Source organism: Oncorhynchus tshawytscha, linkage group LG29, assembly GCF_018296145.1.
Source record: "Oncorhynchus tshawytscha isolate Ot180627B linkage group LG29, Otsh_v2.0, whole genome shotgun sequence".
In the NCBI taxonomy this organism is placed as follows: domain Eukaryota; kingdom Metazoa; phylum Chordata; class Actinopteri; order Salmoniformes; family Salmonidae; genus Oncorhynchus; species Oncorhynchus tshawytscha.
The window spans coordinates 35,442,015-35,463,117 of NC_056457.1; the positions used below are offsets into that span (position 1 = coordinate 35,442,015).

Sequence of the window (21,103 nt, forward strand, 5' to 3'; positions counted from 1 at the left end):
ACCCTGGAACTGACCCTGTATATAGTTACTGACCCTGTATATAGCTACTGACCCTGTATATAACTACTGACCCTGTATATAACTACTGACCCTGTATATAGCTACTGACCCTGGAACTGACCCTGTATATAACTACTGACCCTGTATATAACTACTGACCCTGTATATAACTACTGACCCTGGAACTGACCCTGTATATAACTACTGACCCTGTATATAACTACTGACCCTGTATATAACTACTGACCCTGTATATAGCTACTGACCCTGGAACTGACCCTGTATATAACTACTGACCCTGGAACTGTCCCTGTATATAACTACTGACCCTGTATATAACTACTGACCCTGTATATAACTAATGACCCTGTACATAGCTACTGACCCTGGAACTGTCCCTGTATATAACTACTGACCCTGTATATAACTACTGACCCTGTATATAACTACCCTGTATATAACTACTGACCCTGTATATAACTACTGACCCTGGAACTGACCCTGTATATAGTTACTGACCCTGTATATAGCTACTGACCCTGTATATAACTACTGATCCTGTATATAGTTAATGACCCTGTATATAGCTACTGATCCTGTATATAGCTACTGACCCTGTATATAACTACTGACCCTGTATATAACTACTGACCCTGTATATAACTACTGACCCTGTATATAACTACTGACCCTGTATATAACTACTGACCCTGTATATAACTACTGACCCTGTATATAACTACTGACCCTGTATATACTACTGACCCTGTATATAGCTACTGACCCTGTATATAACTACTGACCCTGTATATAACTACTGACCCTGTATATAACTACTGACCCTGTATATAGCTACTGACCCTGTATATAACTACTGACCCTGTATATAGCTACTGACCCTGTATATAACTACTGACCCTGTATATAACTACTGACCCTGTATATAACTACTGACCCTGTATATAACTACTGACCCTGTATATAACTACTGACCCTGTATATAACTACTGACCCTGTATATAACTACTGACCCTGTATATAGCTACTGACCCTGGAACTGACCCTGTATATAGCTACTGACCCTGTATATAACTACTGTCCCTGTATAGAGCTACTGACCCTGGAACTGTCTCTGTATATAACTACTGACCCTGTATATAGCTACTGACCCTGGAACTGTCCCTGTATATAACTACAGACCCTCTATATAGCTACTGACCCTGTATATACTACTGACCCTGACTACTGACCCTGTATATAGCTACTGACCCTGGAACTGACCCTGTATATAACTACTGACCCTGTATATAACTACTGACCCTGGAACTGACCCTGTATATAACTACTGACCCTGTATATAACTACTGACCCTGTATATAGCTACTGACCCTGGAACTGACCCTGTATATAACTACTGACCCTGTATATAACTATAACTACTGACCCCTGTATATAAGCTACTGACCCTGTATATAACTACTGACCCTGTATATAGCTACTGACCCTGGAACTGACCCTGTATATAACTACTGACCCTGTATATAACTACTGACCCTGAACTGACCCTGTATATAACTACTGACCCTGTATATAGGTACTGACCCTGTATATAACTACTGACCCTGTATATAACTACTGACCCTGTATATAGTTACTGACCCTGTATATAACTACTGACCCTGTATATAGTTACTGACCCTGTATATAACTACTGACCCTGTATATAACTACTGACCCTGTATATAACTACTGACCCTGTATATAACTACTGACCCTGTATATAACTACTGACCCTGTATATAACTACTGACCCTGTATATAACTACTGACCCTGTATATAACTACTGACCCTGTATATAGTTACTGACCCTGTATATAACTACTGACCCTGTATATAACTACTGACCCTGTATATAGCTACTGACCCTGTATATAAATACTGACCCTGTATATAACTACTGACCCTGTATATAACTACTGACCCTGTATATAACTACTGACCCTGTATATAACTACTGACCCTGTATATAACTACTGACCCTGTATATAGCTACTGACCCTGGAACTGACCCTGTATATAACTACTGACCCTGTATATAGCTACTGACCCTGTATATAACTACTGACCCTGTATATAACTACTGACCCTGTATATAGCTACTGACCCTGTATATAACTACTGACCCTGTATATAACTACTGACCCTGTATATAACTACTGACCCTGTATATAGCTACTGACCCTGGAACTGACCCTGTATATAACTACTGACCCTGTATATAACTACTGACCCTGTATATAGCTACTGACCCTGGAACTGACCCTGTATATAACTACTGACCCTGTATATAACTACTGACCCTGTATATAGCTACTGACCCTGGAACTGACCCTGTATATAACTACTGACCCTGGAACTGTCCCTGTATATAACTACTGACCCTGTATATAGCTACTGACCCTGTATATAGCTACTGACCCTGTATATAACTACTGACCCTGTATATAGCTACCCTGACCCTGTATATAACTACTGACCCTGTATATAGCTACTGACCCTGGAACTGTCCCTGTATATAACTACTGACCCTGAACTGACCCTGTATATAACTACTGACCCTGTATATAACTACTGACCCTGTATATAACTACTGACCCTGTATATAACTACTGACCCTGTATATAACTACTGACCCTGTATATACTACTGACCCTGTATATAACTACTGACCCTGTATATAACTACTGACCCTGTATATAACTACTGACCCCTGTATATAACTACTGACCCTGTATATAACTACTGACCCCTGTATATAACTACTGACCCTGTATATAACTACTGACCCTGTATATAACTACTGACCCTGTATATAACTACTGACCCTGTATATAACTACTGACCCTGTATATAACTACTGACCCTGTATATAACTACTGACCCTGTATATAACTACTGACCCTGTATATAACTACTGACCCTGTATATAACTACTGACCCTGTATATAACTACTGACCCTGTATATAGCTACTGACCCTGAACTGACCCTGTATATAACTACTGACCCTGTATATAGCTACTGACCCTGGAACTGACCCTGTATATAACTACTGACCCTGTATATAGACTACTGACCCTGGAACTGACCCTGTATATAACTACTGACCCTGTATATAACTACTGACCCTGTATATAAACTGACCCTGTATATAACTACTGACCCTGTATATAACTACTGACCCTGTATATAGCTACTGACCCTGAACTGACCCTGTATATACTACTGACCCTGTATATAACTACTGACCCTGTATATAGCTACTGACCCTGAACTGACCCTGTATATAACTACTGACCCTGGAACTGTCCCTGTATATAACTACTGACCCTGTATATAGCTACTGACCCTGTATATAACTACTGACCCTGTATATAACTACTGACCCTGTATATAACTACTGACCCTGTATATACTACTGACCCTGTATATACTACCCTAACTACTGACCCTGTATATAGCTACTGACCCTGGAACTGACCCTGTATATAACTACTGACCCTGTATAACTACTGACCCTGTATATAACTACTGACCCTGTATATAACTACTGACCCTGTATATAACTACTGACCCTAACCCTGTATATAGCTACTGACCCTGTATATAGCTACTGACCCTGACCCTGTATATAGCTACTGACCCTGGAACTGACCCTGTATATAACTACTGACCCTGTATATAGCTACTGACCCTGGAACTGACCCTGTATATAACTACTGACCCTGTATATAACTACTGACCCTGTATATAGCTACTGACCCTGAACTGACCCTGTATATAGCTACTGACCCTGTATATAACTACTGACCCTGTATATAACTACTGACCCTGGAACTGAACCCTAAATATAACTACTGACCCTGGAACTGACCCTGTATATAACTACTGACCCTGTATATAGCTACTGACCCTGTATATAACTACTGACCCTGTATATAACTACTGACCCTGTATATAGCTACTGACCCTGTATATAACTACTGACCCTGTATATAACTACTGACCCTGTATATAACTACTGACCCTGTATATAACTACTGACCCTGTATATATAACTACTGACCCTGTATATAACTACTGACCCTGTATATACCCTACTGACCCTGGAACTGACCCTGTATATAACTACTGACCCTGTATATAGCTACTGACCCTGTATATAACTACTGACCCTGTATATAGCTACTGACCCTGTATATAACTACTGACCCTGTATATACTACTGACTGACCCTGTATATAACTACTGACCCTGTATATAACTACTGACCCTGTATATAAGCTACTGACCCTGTATATAGCTACTGACCCTGGAACTGACCCTGTATATAACTACTGACCCTGTATATAACTACTGACCCTGTATATATACCCTGTATATAACTACTGACCCTGGAACTGACCCTGTATATAACTACTGACCCTGTATATAACTACTGACCCTGTATATAGCTACTGACCCTGGAACTGACCCTGTATATAACTACTGACCCTGTATATAGCTACTGACCCTGTACCCTGTATATAACTACTGACCCTGTATATAACTACTGACCCTGTATATAGCTACTGACCCTGGAACTGTCCCTGTATATAACTACTGACCATGTATATAGCTACTGACCCTGGAACTGACCCTGTATATAACTACTGTCCCTGTATATAACTACTGACCCTGTATATAACTACTGACCCTGTATATAGCTACTGACCCTGGAACTGACCCTGTATATAACTACCCTGACCCTGTATATAGCTACTGACCCTGGAACTGACCCTGTATATAACTACTGACCCTGTATATAGCTACTGACCCTGGAAGCTACTGACCCTGTATATATACTGACCCTACTGACCCTGTATATAGCTACTGACCCTGTATATAACTACTGACCCTGGACTACTGACCCTGTATATAACTACTGACCCTGTATATAGCTACTGACCCTGTATATAACTACTGACCCTGTATATAGCTACTGACCCTGGAACTGACCCTGTATATAACTACTGACCCTGTATATAGCTACTGACCCTGTATATAGCTACTGACCCTGTATATAACTACTGACCCTGTATATAGCTACTGACCCTGTATATAGCTACTGACCCTGTATATAACTACTGACCCTGTATATAACTACTGACCCTGTATATAACTACTGACCCTGTATATACTACTGACCCTACTGACCCTGAACTGACCCTGTATATAACTACTGACCCTGTACTATAGCTACTGACCCTGGAACTGACCCTGTATATAGCTACTGACCCTGTATATAGCTACTGACCCTGGAACTGACCCGGTATATAACTACTGTCCCTGTATATAACTACTGACCATGTATATAGCTACTGACCCTGGAACTGACCCTGTATATAACTACTGACCCTGTAAATAACTACTGACCCTGTATATAACTACTGACCCTGTATATAGCTACTGACCCTGGAACTGACCCTGTATATAGTTACTGACCCTGTATATAGCTACTGACCCTGTATATAACTACTGACCCTGGAACTGACCTGTATATAACTACTGACCCTGTATATAGCTACTGACCCTGTATATAGCTACTGTCCCTGTATATAACTACTGACCCTGTATATAACTACTGACCCTGTATATAACTACTGACCCTGTATATAACTACTGACCCTGTATATAGCTACTGACCCTGTAACTGACCCTGTATATAACTACTGACCCTGTATATAACTGACCCTGTATATAACTACTGTCCCTGTATATAGCTACTGACCCTGTATATAACTACTGACCCTGTATATAACTACTGACCCTGTATATAGCTACTGACCCTGTATATAACTACTGACCCTGTATATAACTACTGACCCTGTATATAACTACTGACCCTGTATATAACTACTGACCCTGTATATAACTACTGACCCTGTATATAACTACTGACCCTGTATATAACTACTGACCCTGTATATAACTACTGACCCTGTATATAGCTACTGACCCTGTATATAACTACTGACCCTGTATATAACTACTGACCCTGTATACCCTGGAACTGACCCTGTATATAACTACTGACCCTGTATATAGCTACTGACCCTGTATATAACTACTGACCCTGGAACTGACCCTGTATATAACTACTGACCCTGTATATAACTACTGACCCTGTATATAACTACTGACCCTGTATATAGCTACTGACCCTAACTACTGATATATAACTACTGACCCTGTATATAACTACTGACCCTGTATATAGCTACTGACCCTGTATATAACTACTGACCCTGTATATAACTACTGACCCTGTATATAACTACTGACCCCTACTGACCCTGTATATAACTACTGACCCTGTATATAGCTACTGACCCTGGAACTGACCCTGTATATAACTACTGACCCTGTATATAACTACTGACCCTGTATATAACTACTGACCCTGTATATAACTACTGACCCTGTATATAACTACTGACCCTGGAACTGACCCTGTATATAACTACAGACCCTGTATATAACTACTGACCCTGTATATAGCTACTGACCCTGTATATAACTACTGACCCTGTAAATAACTACTGAACCTGTATATAGTTACTGACCCTGGAACTGTCCCTGTATATAACTACTGACCCTGTATATAACTAGTGACCCTATATATAACTACTGACCCTGTATATAGCTACTGACCCTGTATATAGCTACTGATCCTGTATATAGCTACTGACCCTGTATATAACTACTGACCCTGTATATAGCTACTGACCCTGTATATAGCTACTGACCCTGTATATAACTACTGACCCTGTATATAACTACTGACCCTGTATATACTACTACCCTGAACTACTGACCCTGTATATAACTACTGACCCTGTATATAGCTACTGACCCTGTATATAACTACTGACCCTGTATATAACTACTGACCCTGTATATAACTACTGACCCTGTATATAGCTACCCCTACTGACCCTGTATAACTACTGACCCTGTATATAACCCTACTGACCCTGTATATAACTACTGACCCTGTATACTAGACCCTACTGACCCTGTATATAGCTACTGACCCTGTATACTAACTGACTGACCCTGTATATAACTACTGACCCTGTATATACTACTGACCCTGGAACTGACCCTGTATATAACTACTGACCCTGTATATAACTACTGACCCTGTATATACTGACCCTACTGACCCTGTATATAACTACTGACCCTGTATATAACTACTGACCCTGTATATAGCTACTGACCCTGTATATAACTACTGACCCTGTATATAACTACTGACCCTGTATATAACTACTGACCCTGTATATAGCTACTGACCCTGTATATAACTACTGACCCTGTATATAACTACTGACCCTGTATATAACTACTGACCCTGTATAACTACTGACCCTGTATATAGCTACTGACCCTGTATATAGCTACTGACCCTGTATATAACTACTGACCCTGTATATAACTACTGACCCTGGAACTGACCCTGTATATAACTACTGACCCTGTATATAGCTACTGACCCTGTATATAACTACTGACCCTGTATATAGCTACTGACCCTGTATATAACTACTGACCCTGTATATAACTGACCCTGACCCTGTATATAACTACTGACCCTGTATATATATGACCCTACTGACCCTGTATATAACTACTGACCCTGTATATAACTACTGACCCTGTATATAACTACTGACCCTGGCTACTGACCCTGTATATAACTACTGACCCTGTATATAGCTACTGACCCTGTATATAACTACTGACCCTGTATATAGCTACTGACCCTGTATATAACTACTGACCCTGTATATAGCTACTGACCCTGTATATAGCTACTGACCCTGTATATAACTACTGACCCTGTATATAACTACTGACCCTGGAACTGACCCTGTATATAACTACTGACCCTGTATATAACTACTGACCCTGTATATAACTACTGACCCTGTATATAGCTACTGACCCTGTATATAGCTACTGACCCTGTATATAACTGACCCTGTATATAACTGACCCTGTATATAACTACTGACCCTGTATATAACTACTGACCCTGGAACTGACCCTGTATATAACTACTGACCCTGTATATAGCTACTGACCCTGTATATAACCCTACTGACCCTGTATATAACTACTGACCCTGGAACTGACCCTGTATATAGCTACTGACCCTGTATATACTGACCCTACTGACCCTGTATATAACTACTGACCCTGTATATAACTACTGACCCTGTATATAACTACTGACCCTGGAACTGACCCTGTATATACTACTGACCCTGTATATAACTACTGACCCTGTATATAACTACTGACCCTGTATATAACTACTGACCCTGTATATAACTACTGACCCTGTATATAACTACTGACCCTGTATATAACTACTGACCCTGTATATAACTACTGACCCTGTATATAACTACTGACCCTGTATATAACTACTGACCCTGTATATAACTACTGACCCTGTATATAACTACTGACCCTGTATATAACTACTGACCCTGTATATAACTACTGACCCTGTATATAACTACTGACCCTGTATATAACTACTGACCCTGTATATAACTACTGACCCTGTATATAACTACTGACCCGTATATAACTACTGACCCTGGAACTGACCCTGTATATAACTACTGACCCTGTATATAGCTACTGACCCTGAACTACTGACCCTGTATATAACTACTGACCCTGTATATAACTACTGACCCTGTATATAACTACTGACCCTGTATATAACTACTGACCCTGTATATAACTACTGACCCTGTATATAACTACTGACCCTGTATATAGCTACTGACCCTGTATATAACTACTGACCCTGTATATAACTACTGACCCCTGTATATAACTACTGACCCTGTATATAACTACTGACCCTGTATATACTACTGACCCTGTATATAACTACTGACCCTGTATATAACTACTGACCCTGTATATACTACTGACCCTGTATATAACTACTGACCCTGTATATAACTACTGACCCTGTATATAACTACTGACCCTGTATATAACTACTGACCCTGTATATAACTACTGACCCTGTATATAACTACTGACCCTGTATATAACTACTGACCCTGGAACTGACCCTGTATATAACTACTGACCCTGTATATAGCTACTGACCCTGTATATATACTGACTACTGACTGACCCTGTATATAGCTACTGACCCTGTATATAACTGACCCTGTATACCCTGTATATGACCCTACTGACCCTGTATATAACTACTGACCCTGTATATAACTACTGACCCTGTATATAACTACTGACCCTGTATATAACTACTGACCCTGTATATAACTACTGACCCTGTATATAACTACTGACCCTGTATATAACTACTGACCCTGTATATACTACTGACCCTACTGACCCTGTATATAACTACTGACCCTGTATATAACTACTGACCCTGTATATAACTACTGACCCTGTATATAACTACTGACCCTGTATATAACTACTGACCCTGAACTGACCCTGTATATAACTACTGACCCTGTATATAACTACTGACCCTATATAAGCTACTGACCCTGACTACTGACCCTGTATATAGCTACTGACCCTGTATATAACTACTGACCCTGTATATAGCTACTGACCCTGGAACTGACCCTGTATATAACTACTGACCCTGTATATAGCTACTGACCCTGCTACTGACCCTGTATATAGCTACTGACCCTGTATATAACTACTGACCCTGTATATAGCTACTGACCCTGTATATAACTGACCCTGTATATAACTACTGACCCTGTATATAGCTACTGACCCCCTGGACTACTGACCCTGTATATAGCTACTGACCCTGTATATAACAACTGTCCCTGTATATAGCTACTGTCTCTGTATATAACTACTGACCCTGGAACTGTCCCTGTATATAACTACTGACCCTGTATATACTACTGACCCTGGAACTGTCCCTGTATATAGCTACTGACCCTGTATATAACTACTGACCCTGTATATAACTACTGACCCTGTATATAGCTACTGACCCTGTATATAACTACTGACCCTGTATATAACTACTGACCATGTATATAACTACTGACCCTGTATATAACTACTGTCCCTGTATATAGCTACTGACCCTGTATATAACTACTGACCCTGTATATAGCTACTGACCCTGAACTGACCCTGTATATAACTACTGACCCTGTATATAACTACTGACCCTGGAACTACTGACCCTGTATATAACTACTGACCCTGTATATGACCCTACTGACCCTGGAACTGACCCTGTATATAACTACTGACCCTGTATATAACTACTGACCCTGAACCCTGTATATAACTACTGACCCTATATATAACTACTGACCCTGTATATAGCTACTGACCCTGGAACTGACCCTGTATATAACTACTGACCCTGTATATAACTACTGACCCTGTATATAGCTACTGACCCTGGAACTGACCCTGTATATAACTACTGATATAACTACTGACCCTGGAACTGACCCTGTATATAACTACTGACCCTGTATATAGCTACTGACCCTGTATATAGCTACTGACCCTGTATATAACTACTGACCCTGTATATAACTACTGACCCTGTATATAACTACTGACCCTGTATATACTACTGACCCTGTATATAACTACTGACCCTGTATATAGCTACTGACCCTGACCCTGTATATAACTACTGACCCTGTATATAACTATGACCCTGTATATAACTACTGACCCTGGAACTGACCCTGTATATAACTACTGACCCTGTATATAGCTACTGACCCTGTATATACTGACCCTACTGACCCTGTATATAACTACTGACCCTGTATATAACTACTGACCCTGTATATAACTACTGACCCTGTATATAACTACTGACCCTGTATATAACTACTGACCCTGTATATAACTACTGACCCTGTATATAACTACTGACCCTGTATATAACTACTGACCCTGTATATAACTACTGACCCTGTATATAACTACTGACCCTGTATATAACTACTGACCCTGTATATAACTACTGACCCTGTATATAACTACTGACCCTGTATATAACTACTGACCCTGTATATAGCTACTGACCCTGTATATAACCCTACTGACCCTGTATATAGCTACTGACCCTGTATATAACTACTGACCCTGTATATATAACTACTGACCCTGTATATAACTACTGACCCTGTATATAACTACTGACCCTGTATATAACTACTGACCCTGTATATAACTACTGACCCTGGCTACTGACCCTGTATATAACTACTGACCCTGTATATAACTACTGACCCTATATAACTGACCCTGTATATAACTACTGACCCTGTATATAACTACTGACCCTGTATATACTACTGACCCTGTATATAACTACTGACCCTGTATATAACTACTGACCCTGTATATAACTACTGACCCTGTATATAACTACTGACCCTGTATATAACTACTGACCCTGTATATAAGCTACTGACCCTGTATATAACTACTGACCCTGTATATAACTACTGACCCTGTATATAACTACTGACCCTGGCTACTGACCCTATATATAACCCTACTGACCCTGTATATAACTACTGACCCTGTATATAGCTACTGACCCTGAACTGACCCTGTATATAACTACTGACCCTGTATATAACTACTGACCCTGTATATAACTACTGACCCTGTATATAACTACTGACCCTGTATATAACTACTGACCCTGTATATAACTACTGACCCTGTATATAACTACTGACCCTGTATATAACTACTGACCCTGTATATATACTGACCCTGGAACTACTGACCCTGTATATAACTACTGACCCTGTATATAACTACTGACCCTGTATATAACTACTGACCCTGTATATAACTACTGACCCTGTATATAACTACTGACCCTGTATATACTGACCCTACTGACCCTGTATATAACTACTGACCCTGTATATAACTACTGACCCTGTATATAACTACTGACCCTGTATATAACTACTGACCCTGTATATAACTACTGACCCTGTATATAGCTACTGACCCTGTATATAACTACTGACCCTGTATATAACTACTGACCCTGTATATAACTACCCTACTGACCCTGTATATAACTACTGACCCTGTATATAACTACTGACCCTGACCCTGGAACTGACCCTGTATATAACTACTGACCCTGTATATAACTACTGACCCTGTATATAACTGACCCTGACCCTGTATAACTACTGACCCTGTATATAACTACTGACCCTGTATATAGCTACTGACCCTGAACTGACCCTGTATATAGCTACTGACCCTGTATATAACTACTGACCCTGTATATAGCTACTGACCCTATATAACTACTGACCCTGTATATAACTACTGACCCTGTATATAACTGGAACTGACCCTGTATATAACTACTGACCCTGTATATAGCTACTGACCCTGTATATACTACTACCCTGTATATAACTACTGACCCTGTATATAACTACTGACCCTGTATATAACTACTGACCCTGTATATAACTACTGACCCTGTATATAACTACTGACCCTGGAACTGACCCTGTATATAACTACTGACCCTGTATAACTACTGACCCTGTATATAACTACTGACCCTGTATATAACTACTGACCCTGTATATAACTACTGACCCTGTATATGACCCTACTACCCTGACCCTGTATATAACTACCCTGACCCTGTATATAACTACTGACCCTGTATATAACTACTGACCCTGTATATAACTACTGACCCTGTATATAACTACTGACCCTGTATATAACTACTGACCCTGTATATAGCTACTGACCCTGGTATATAACTGACCCTGTATATAACTACTGACCCTGTATATAACTACTGACCCTGGAACTGACCCTGTATATAACTACTGACCCTGTATATAACTACTGACCCTGTATATAGCTACTGACCCTGGACTACTGACCCTGTATATATAACCCTACTGACCCTGTATATAACTACTGACCCTGTATATAACTACTGACCCTGTATATAACTACTGACCCTGTATATAGCTACTGACCCCTGTATATAACTACTGACCCTGGACTACTGACCCTGTATATAACTACTGACCCTGTATATAGCTACTGACCCTGTATATAACTACTGACCCTGTATATAACTACTGACCCTGTATATAGTTACTGACCCTGGAACTGTCCCTGTATATAACTACTGACCCTGTATATAACTACTGACCCTGTATATAACTACTGACCCTGTATATAACTACTGACCCTGGATCTGACCCTGTATATAACTACTGACCCTGTATATAACTACTGACCCTGTATATAACTACTGACCCTGTATATAGCTACTGACCCTGTATATACTACTGACCCTACTGACCCTGTATATAACCCTACTGACCCTGTATATAACTACTGACCCTGTATATAACTACTGACCCTGTATATAACTACTGACCCTGTATATAACTACTGACCCTGTATATAACTACTGACCCTGTATATAACTACTGACCCTGTATATAACTACTGACCCTGTATATAACTACTGACCCTGTATATAACTACTGACCCTGTATATAACTACTGACCCTGTATATAACTACTGACCCTGTATATAACTACTGACCCTGTATATAGCTACTGACCCTGTATATACTGACCCTGTATATAGCTACTGACCCTGTATATAACTACTGACCCTGTATATAACTACTGACCCTGTATATAACTACTGACCCTGTATATAACTACTGACCCTGTATATAACTACTATATAACTACTGACCCTGTATATAGCTACTGACCCTGTATATAAACTGACCCTGTATATAACTACTGACCCTGTATATAGCTACTGACCCTGTATATAGCTACTGACCCTGTATATAGCTACTGACCCTGTATATAACTACTGACCCTGGAACTGACCCTGTATGACCCCCTGTATATAACTACTGACCCTGTATATAACTACTGACCCTGTATATAACTACTGACCCTGTATATAACTACTGACCCTGTATATAGCTACTGACCCTGGAACTGACCCTGTATATAACTACTGACCCTGTATATAGCTACTGACCCTGTATATAGCTACTGACCCTGTATATAACTACTGACCCTGGAACTGACCCTGTATATAACTACTGACCCTGTATATAACTGACCCTGTATATGCTACTGACCCTGTATATAACTACTGACCCTGTATATAACTACTGACCCTGTATATAACTACTGACCCTGTATATAACTACTGACCCTGTATATAACTACTGACCCTGTATATAACTACTGACCCTGTATATAACTACTGACCCTGTATATAACTACTGATATAACTACTGATATAACTACTGACCCTGTATATAGCTACTGACCCTGTATATAACTACTGACCCTGTATATAACTACTGACCCTGTATATAACTACTGACCCTGTATATAACTACTGACCCTGTATATAACTACTGACCCTGTATATAACTACTGACCCTGTATATAACTACTGACCCTGTATATAACTACTGACCCTGTATATAACTACTGACCCTGTATATAACTACTGACCCTGTATATAACTACTGACCATGTATATAACTACTGACCCTGTATATAGCTACTGACCCTGTATATAACTACTGACCCTGTATATAACTACTGACCCTGTATATAACTACTGACCCTGTATATAACTACTGACCCTGTATATAACTACTGACCCTGTATATAACTACTGACCCTGTATATAACTACTGACCCTACTGACCCTGTATATAACTACTGACCCTGTATATAACTACTGACCCTGTATATAACTACTGACCCTGTATATAACTACTGACCCTGTATATAACTACTGACCCTGTATATAACTACTGACCCTGTATATAACTACTGACCCTGTATATAACTACTGACCCTGTATATAACTACTGACCCTGGAACTGACCCTGTATATAACTACTGACCCTGTATATAACTACTGACCCTGTATATAACTACTGACCCTGTATATAACTACTGACCCTGTATATAGACACTGACCCTGTATATAACTACTGACCCTGTATATAACTACTGACCCTGTATATAACTACTGACCCTACTGACCCTGTATATAACTACTGACCCTGTACTGACCCTGTATATAACTACTGACCCTGTATATAACTACTGACCCTGTATATAACTACTGACCCTGTATATACTACTGACCCTGTATATAGCTACTGACCCTGTATATAACTACTGACCCTGTATATAACTACTGACCCTGTATATAACTACTGACCCTGTATATAACTACTGACCCTGTATATAACTACTGACCCTGTATATAACTACTGACCCTGTATATAACTACTGACCCTGTATATAACTACTGACCCTGTATATACTACTGACCCTGTATATAACTACTGACCCTGTATATAACTACTGACCCTGTATATAACTACTGACCCTGTATATAACTACTGACCCTGTATATAACTACTGACCCTGTATATAACTACTGACCCTGTATATAAACTGACCCTGTATATAACTACTGACCCTGTATATAAGCTACTGACCCTGTATATAGCTACTGACCCTGTATATAACTACTGACCCTGGAACTACTGACCCTGTATATAACTACTGACCCTGTATATAACTACTGACCCTGTATATAACTACTGACCCTGTATATATAACTACTGACCCTGTATATAACTACTGACCCTGTATATAACTACTGACCCTGTATATAACTACTGACCCTGTATATAGCTACTGAACCTGTATATAGCTACTGACCCTGTATATAACTACTGACCCTGAACTCCCTGTATATAACTACTGACCCTGTATATAGCTACTGACCCTGTATATAACTACTGACCCTGTATATAACTACTGACCCTGTATATAACTACTGACCCTGTATATAGTTACTGACCCTGTATATAACTATATAACTACTGACCCTGTATATAGCTACTGACCCTGTATATAGCTACTGACCCTGTATATAACTACTGACCCTGTATATAACTACTGACCCTGTATATAGCTACTGACCCTGTATATAGCTACTGACCCTGTATATAACTACTGACCCTGTATATAACTACTGACCCTGTATATACTGACTACTGACCCTGTATATAACTACTGACCCTGTATATAGTTACTGACCCTGTATATAGCTACTGACCCTGTATATAACTACTGACCCTGTATATAACTACTGACCCTGTATATAACTACTGACCCTGTATATAGTTACTGACCCTGTATATAGCTACTGACCCTGTATATAACTGACCCTACTGACCCTGTATATAACTACTGACCCTGTATATAACTACTGACCCTGTATATAGTTACTGACCCTGTATATAGCTACTGACCCTGTATATAACTACTGACCCTGTATATAACTACTGACCCTGTATATAGCTACTGACCCTGTATATAGCTACTGACCCTGTATATAACTACTGACCCTGTATATAACTACTGACCCTGTATATAACTACTGACACTGTATATAACTACTGACCCTGTATATAACTACTGACCCTGTATATAACTACTGACCCTGTATATACTGTAGCTTACTTACTTTTTCATTATCAATAAAAACAATAATTTGTAAATATATAGGTTATGGTTATTGAATATAATTACAATTGATATGTACATGTTGACTGGTTTTACAAGACATTGGATGACATTTTAATTGAATTTATAAAGTTTCATAACTTTAAATCTACTCGTGTAATAAACAAAAAAACGGTATATCGTCATCAGTGATAACCTCTTTTGTAAAGGTGTGACGTTTACAGGTCGGTTATCTTTCCAAAGTCGGAATGTTGTTTTACTTAATTTCTAAAGAAAAAGGAAGACAATTTCGTAATACATTTCCCCTCGGTTTTCATTCACCTGACAACACTTCCTAAAGTCCTACAGGTGGCACAAGAGAGCTCATACATTCAGTCTCCGGTTTCCACTACGCGCCTTTCATTTTACTAAAGATAAGCCACTCTTCTATTTCTGTCAGGCGCAGCCGCCCTCGTCCTATTGGGGTCCATTGATAGGCAGTGGTTAAAAAGCGCACGAGCCGCTGTTCTGTTTTGAGAGCACTGCAGGACTGTCACTGCAACGGACGGAAGGGCGCAACACAGTGGCAGTGTCTACACGCAACTCCGTACTTACTTATTTCTGTGCGCACTTGCGTCAACTGGGACTGTTTGCGAGAATCGGGAAGCAACTTGACAAAATCAGCAACAAGTTTAAAAAAACAAACATTTGTTGAGCCTAGCATTCATTGATTCAGTCAATTTCTGTATTCTTTTGCTGTCTTGGAGTAGAGTTTTTTTTTTAAGAAGAAATCAGTCCAGTAGACCTCTATTCTATTCAAACCGTTTGTTTCATAAACAACACGAACAATATTATTTTACTTATTTATCACAACTTTGGCTGCAATAACTCATTTAAACCACAGTAAAGCAAAACGGTGTGCGCTTTCTATACAATATTATCTCCGTTCTCTCATTATCTTGCTCATTACCATCGCGTTCAAGATGATGAACACTATGGTCATTTTTGCGGAATTTTTCGTGGTCATCTTGAAAGTGCTCTGGGCTTTTGTTACCGCCGGGGCGAAATGGGTGGTGCGGCCGAAGGAGAAGAGTGTAGCGGGACAGGTGTGTGTGATCACCGGGGCTGGAAGCGGTCTGGGTCGGCTGTTCGCCAAGGAGTTCGCTAGAAGACGGGCTGTATTGGTGCTATGGGACATCAACAGCAAAAGCAACGAGGAGACCGCGGAGTTGGTGAGGGAAATCTACCGGGAGCTGGACAGTGAATCTCCGATGGCCAAAGAAGGTGAGTTGCCTGAAAATATCTATCATCCGATTTTTTTTGCAACGCGATTCTTTTGGCTCATTATACTTGATCAAATATAAGATCAAATACTGTCTGGTCAGGCGGGTCAACCTAGGCGTTATTCTATTGATCGCAAAATCGTAATAACAAGCTTGTTTAAACATGAGGGTGTTTTTTTTAAAAGCCAACTAGCCTATTTACTGTCGACTCCGTTTATTAGAATATAAGAGCACATTTGCAGCAGCCTCGATGAGCAGCTGGGCTACATCACTCCGAGGAGAACTTCAGTCGGTAAACTAGGCGTGGGTACGGTGCGCTCGCCTCGGGGCAGCTCCCTGTTAAAGTCCTCTCTCTCGGTCCCTTCGCGGTTTGTCTGTGCTAGTAGCCTACCCAGTCATTGCCTATAGGGGCGAAAGTGTACAGGCTCATTGACCCGCCACCACACACACAAAGTGCTCACGAGCTATAAAATAATGTTTCAGAACTGTTGCATGGCAGTTAAAGGGTCTGACTTGCCCATCAACTTGAAAACAAAAGTTATTTATTCCGTGGCTTGATTTTTAAATGTGTTATTACCTTATTCTGATTTGGATTGTCTATTTATGATTTGACTGTCTTGGCTTCCAGTGATGTACTGTGGTGGTTTATTCTCACTCCCTGTCTCTTCCTCCCTCCCTCTATCCAGGAGCAATAGGAGGGCTAGAGGAGGTGCTTCCGTTCAAGCCTCAGGTGTACACGTACGTGTGTGACGTGGGCAAGCGGGAGAGTGTGTACTCCACGGCGGAGAAGGTGCGTCGGGAGGTGGGCAACGTGGACATGTTGATCAACAACGCTGGAGTGGTCTCTGGTCACCATCTCCTGGAGTGTCCTGACGAGCTGATCGAACGCACCATGGTGGTCAACTGCCACGCACACTTCTGGGTGAGTCCCCCACGCCTACTGTCATCCCTGTCCCCTTTCCCCCATACCTACTGTCATCCCTGTCCCCCAGGCCTACTGTCATCCCTGTCCCCTGTCCCCCATGCCTACTGTCATCCCTGTCCCCTGTCCCCCACGCCTACTGTCATCCCTGTCCCCTTTCCCCCATGCCTACTGTCATCCCTGTCCCCTTTCCCCCATGCCTACTGTCATCCCTGTCCCCTTTCCCCATGCCTACTGTCATCCCTGTCCCCTGTCCCCCATGCCTACTGTCATCCCTGTCCCCTGTCCCCCACGCCTACTGTCATCCCTGTCCCCTTTCCCCCATGCCTACTGTCATCCCTGTCCCTGTCCCCCACGCCTACTGTCATCCCTGTCCCCCCCCCCATGCCTACTGTCATCCCTGTCCCCTGTCCCCCACGCCTACTGTCATCCCTGTCCCCTGTCCCCCATGCCTACTGCCATCCCTGTCCCCCCACGCCTACTGTCATCCCTGTCCCCTGTCCCCCATGCCTACTGTCATCCCTGTCCCCTGTCCCCCACGTCTACTGTCATCCCTGTCCCCTGTCCCCCACGTCTACTGTCATCCCTGTCATCCCTGTCCCCCACGCCTACTGTCATCCCTGTCCCCCATGCCTACTGTCATCCCTGTCCCCTGTCCCCCATGCCCACTGTAGTGTCATCCCTGTCCCCTGTCCCCCATGCCTACTGTCATCCCTGTCCTCCACGCCCACTGTAGTGTAATCCCTGTCCCCTGTCCTCCACGTCTACTGTACTGTCATCCCTGTCCCCCACACCTACTGTACTGTCATCCCTGTCCCCTGTCCTCCACACCTACTGTACTGTCATCCCTGTCCCCTGTCCCCCATGCCTACTGCACTGGCATCCCTGTCCCCCATGCCTACTGTCATCCCTGTCCCCTGTCCCCCATGCCTACTGTCATCCCTGTCTCCTGTCCCCCATGCCTACTGCACTGTCATCCCTGTCCCCTGTCCCCCACGCCTACTGCACTGTCATCCCTGTCCCCCACTCCTACTGTACTGTCATCCCTGTCCCCTGTTCCCCACGCCTACTGCACTGTCATCCCTGTCCCCCACGCCTACTGCACTGTCATCCCTGTCCCCCACGCCTACTGTAGTGTCATCCCTGTCCCCTGTCCCCCACGCCTACTGCACTGTCATCCCTGTCCCCCACGCCTACTGTAGTGTCATCCCTGTCCCCCACGTGCACTGTCATCCTTGTCCCCCATGCCTACTGCACTGTCATCCCTGTCCCCCATGCCTACTGCACTGGTGTCATGCCTACTGTCATCCCTGTCCCCTGTCCCCCATGCCTACTGTCATCCCTGTCCCCTGTCCCCCATGCCACTGCCTGTCATCCCTGTCCCCTGTCCCCCACGTCTGCACTGTCATCCCTGTCCCCCACTCCTACTGTACTGTCATCCCTGTCCCCTGTCCCCACGCCTACTGCACTGTCATCCCTGTCCCCACGCCTACTGCACTGTCATCCCTGTCCCCCACGCCTACTGTAGTGTCATCCCTGTCCCCTGTCCCCCACGCCTACTGTAGTGTCATCCCCTGCCTACTGTAGTGTCATCCCTGTCCCCTGTCCCCCACGCCTACTGCACTGTCATCCTTGTCCCCCATACCTACTGTATTGTCATCCCTGTCCCCTGTCCCCCACACCTACTGCACTGTCATCCCTGTCCCCTGTCCCCCTTACCTACTGCACTGTCATCCCTGTCCCCTGTCCCCCACCCTACTGTACTGTCATCCTGTCCCCTGTCCCCCATGCCTACTGTACTGTCATCCCTGTCCCCTGTCCCCCACCCCTACTGCACTGTCATCCTTGTCCCCCACACCTACTGTAGTGTCATCCCTGTCCCCTGTCCCCCACGCCTACTGTACTGGCATCCCTGTCTCCCATACCTACTATCATCTAAATCACCTTTATTCACCTATCCCTGTCCCATATCCCCTATCCCTGTCCCCTATCCCCTGTCCCCTATCCCCTGTCCCCTATCCCTGTCCCCTATCCCTGTAAACCTAGCCACATAGTTTAAACATCCCTTAAAAGTATTTACTACTGAATCTAGTCCGATCTGTGTGGATTATATTGGAATAACAAAGTGACAGCATCCATTCTGTCGAACCTCTCACCTAAACTTGTCACCATCCCCGAGCTTCCATGA

General features: G+C 42.2%; 1 protein-coding gene across 1 annotated transcript in view; it reads left to right on the forward strand.

Annotated features, from left to right (window-relative positions):
* The first annotated feature begins 17,223 nt into the window (after positions 1 to 17,223).
* Positions 17,224 to 21,103, forward strand: part of rdh10a (retinol dehydrogenase 10a) — a 40,385-nt gene continuing 36,505 nt past the window's right edge. Inside the window, exons 1-2 of the mRNA XM_042308736.1 lie at positions 17,224 to 17,994; positions 18,680 to 18,915. Of these exons, the coding sequence (XP_042164670.1) occupies positions 17,694 to 17,994; positions 18,680 to 18,915 (537 nt within the window). The 5' untranslated portion in view covers positions 17,224 to 17,693. The remainder of the gene's footprint in view (positions 17,995 to 18,679; positions 18,916 to 21,103) is intronic.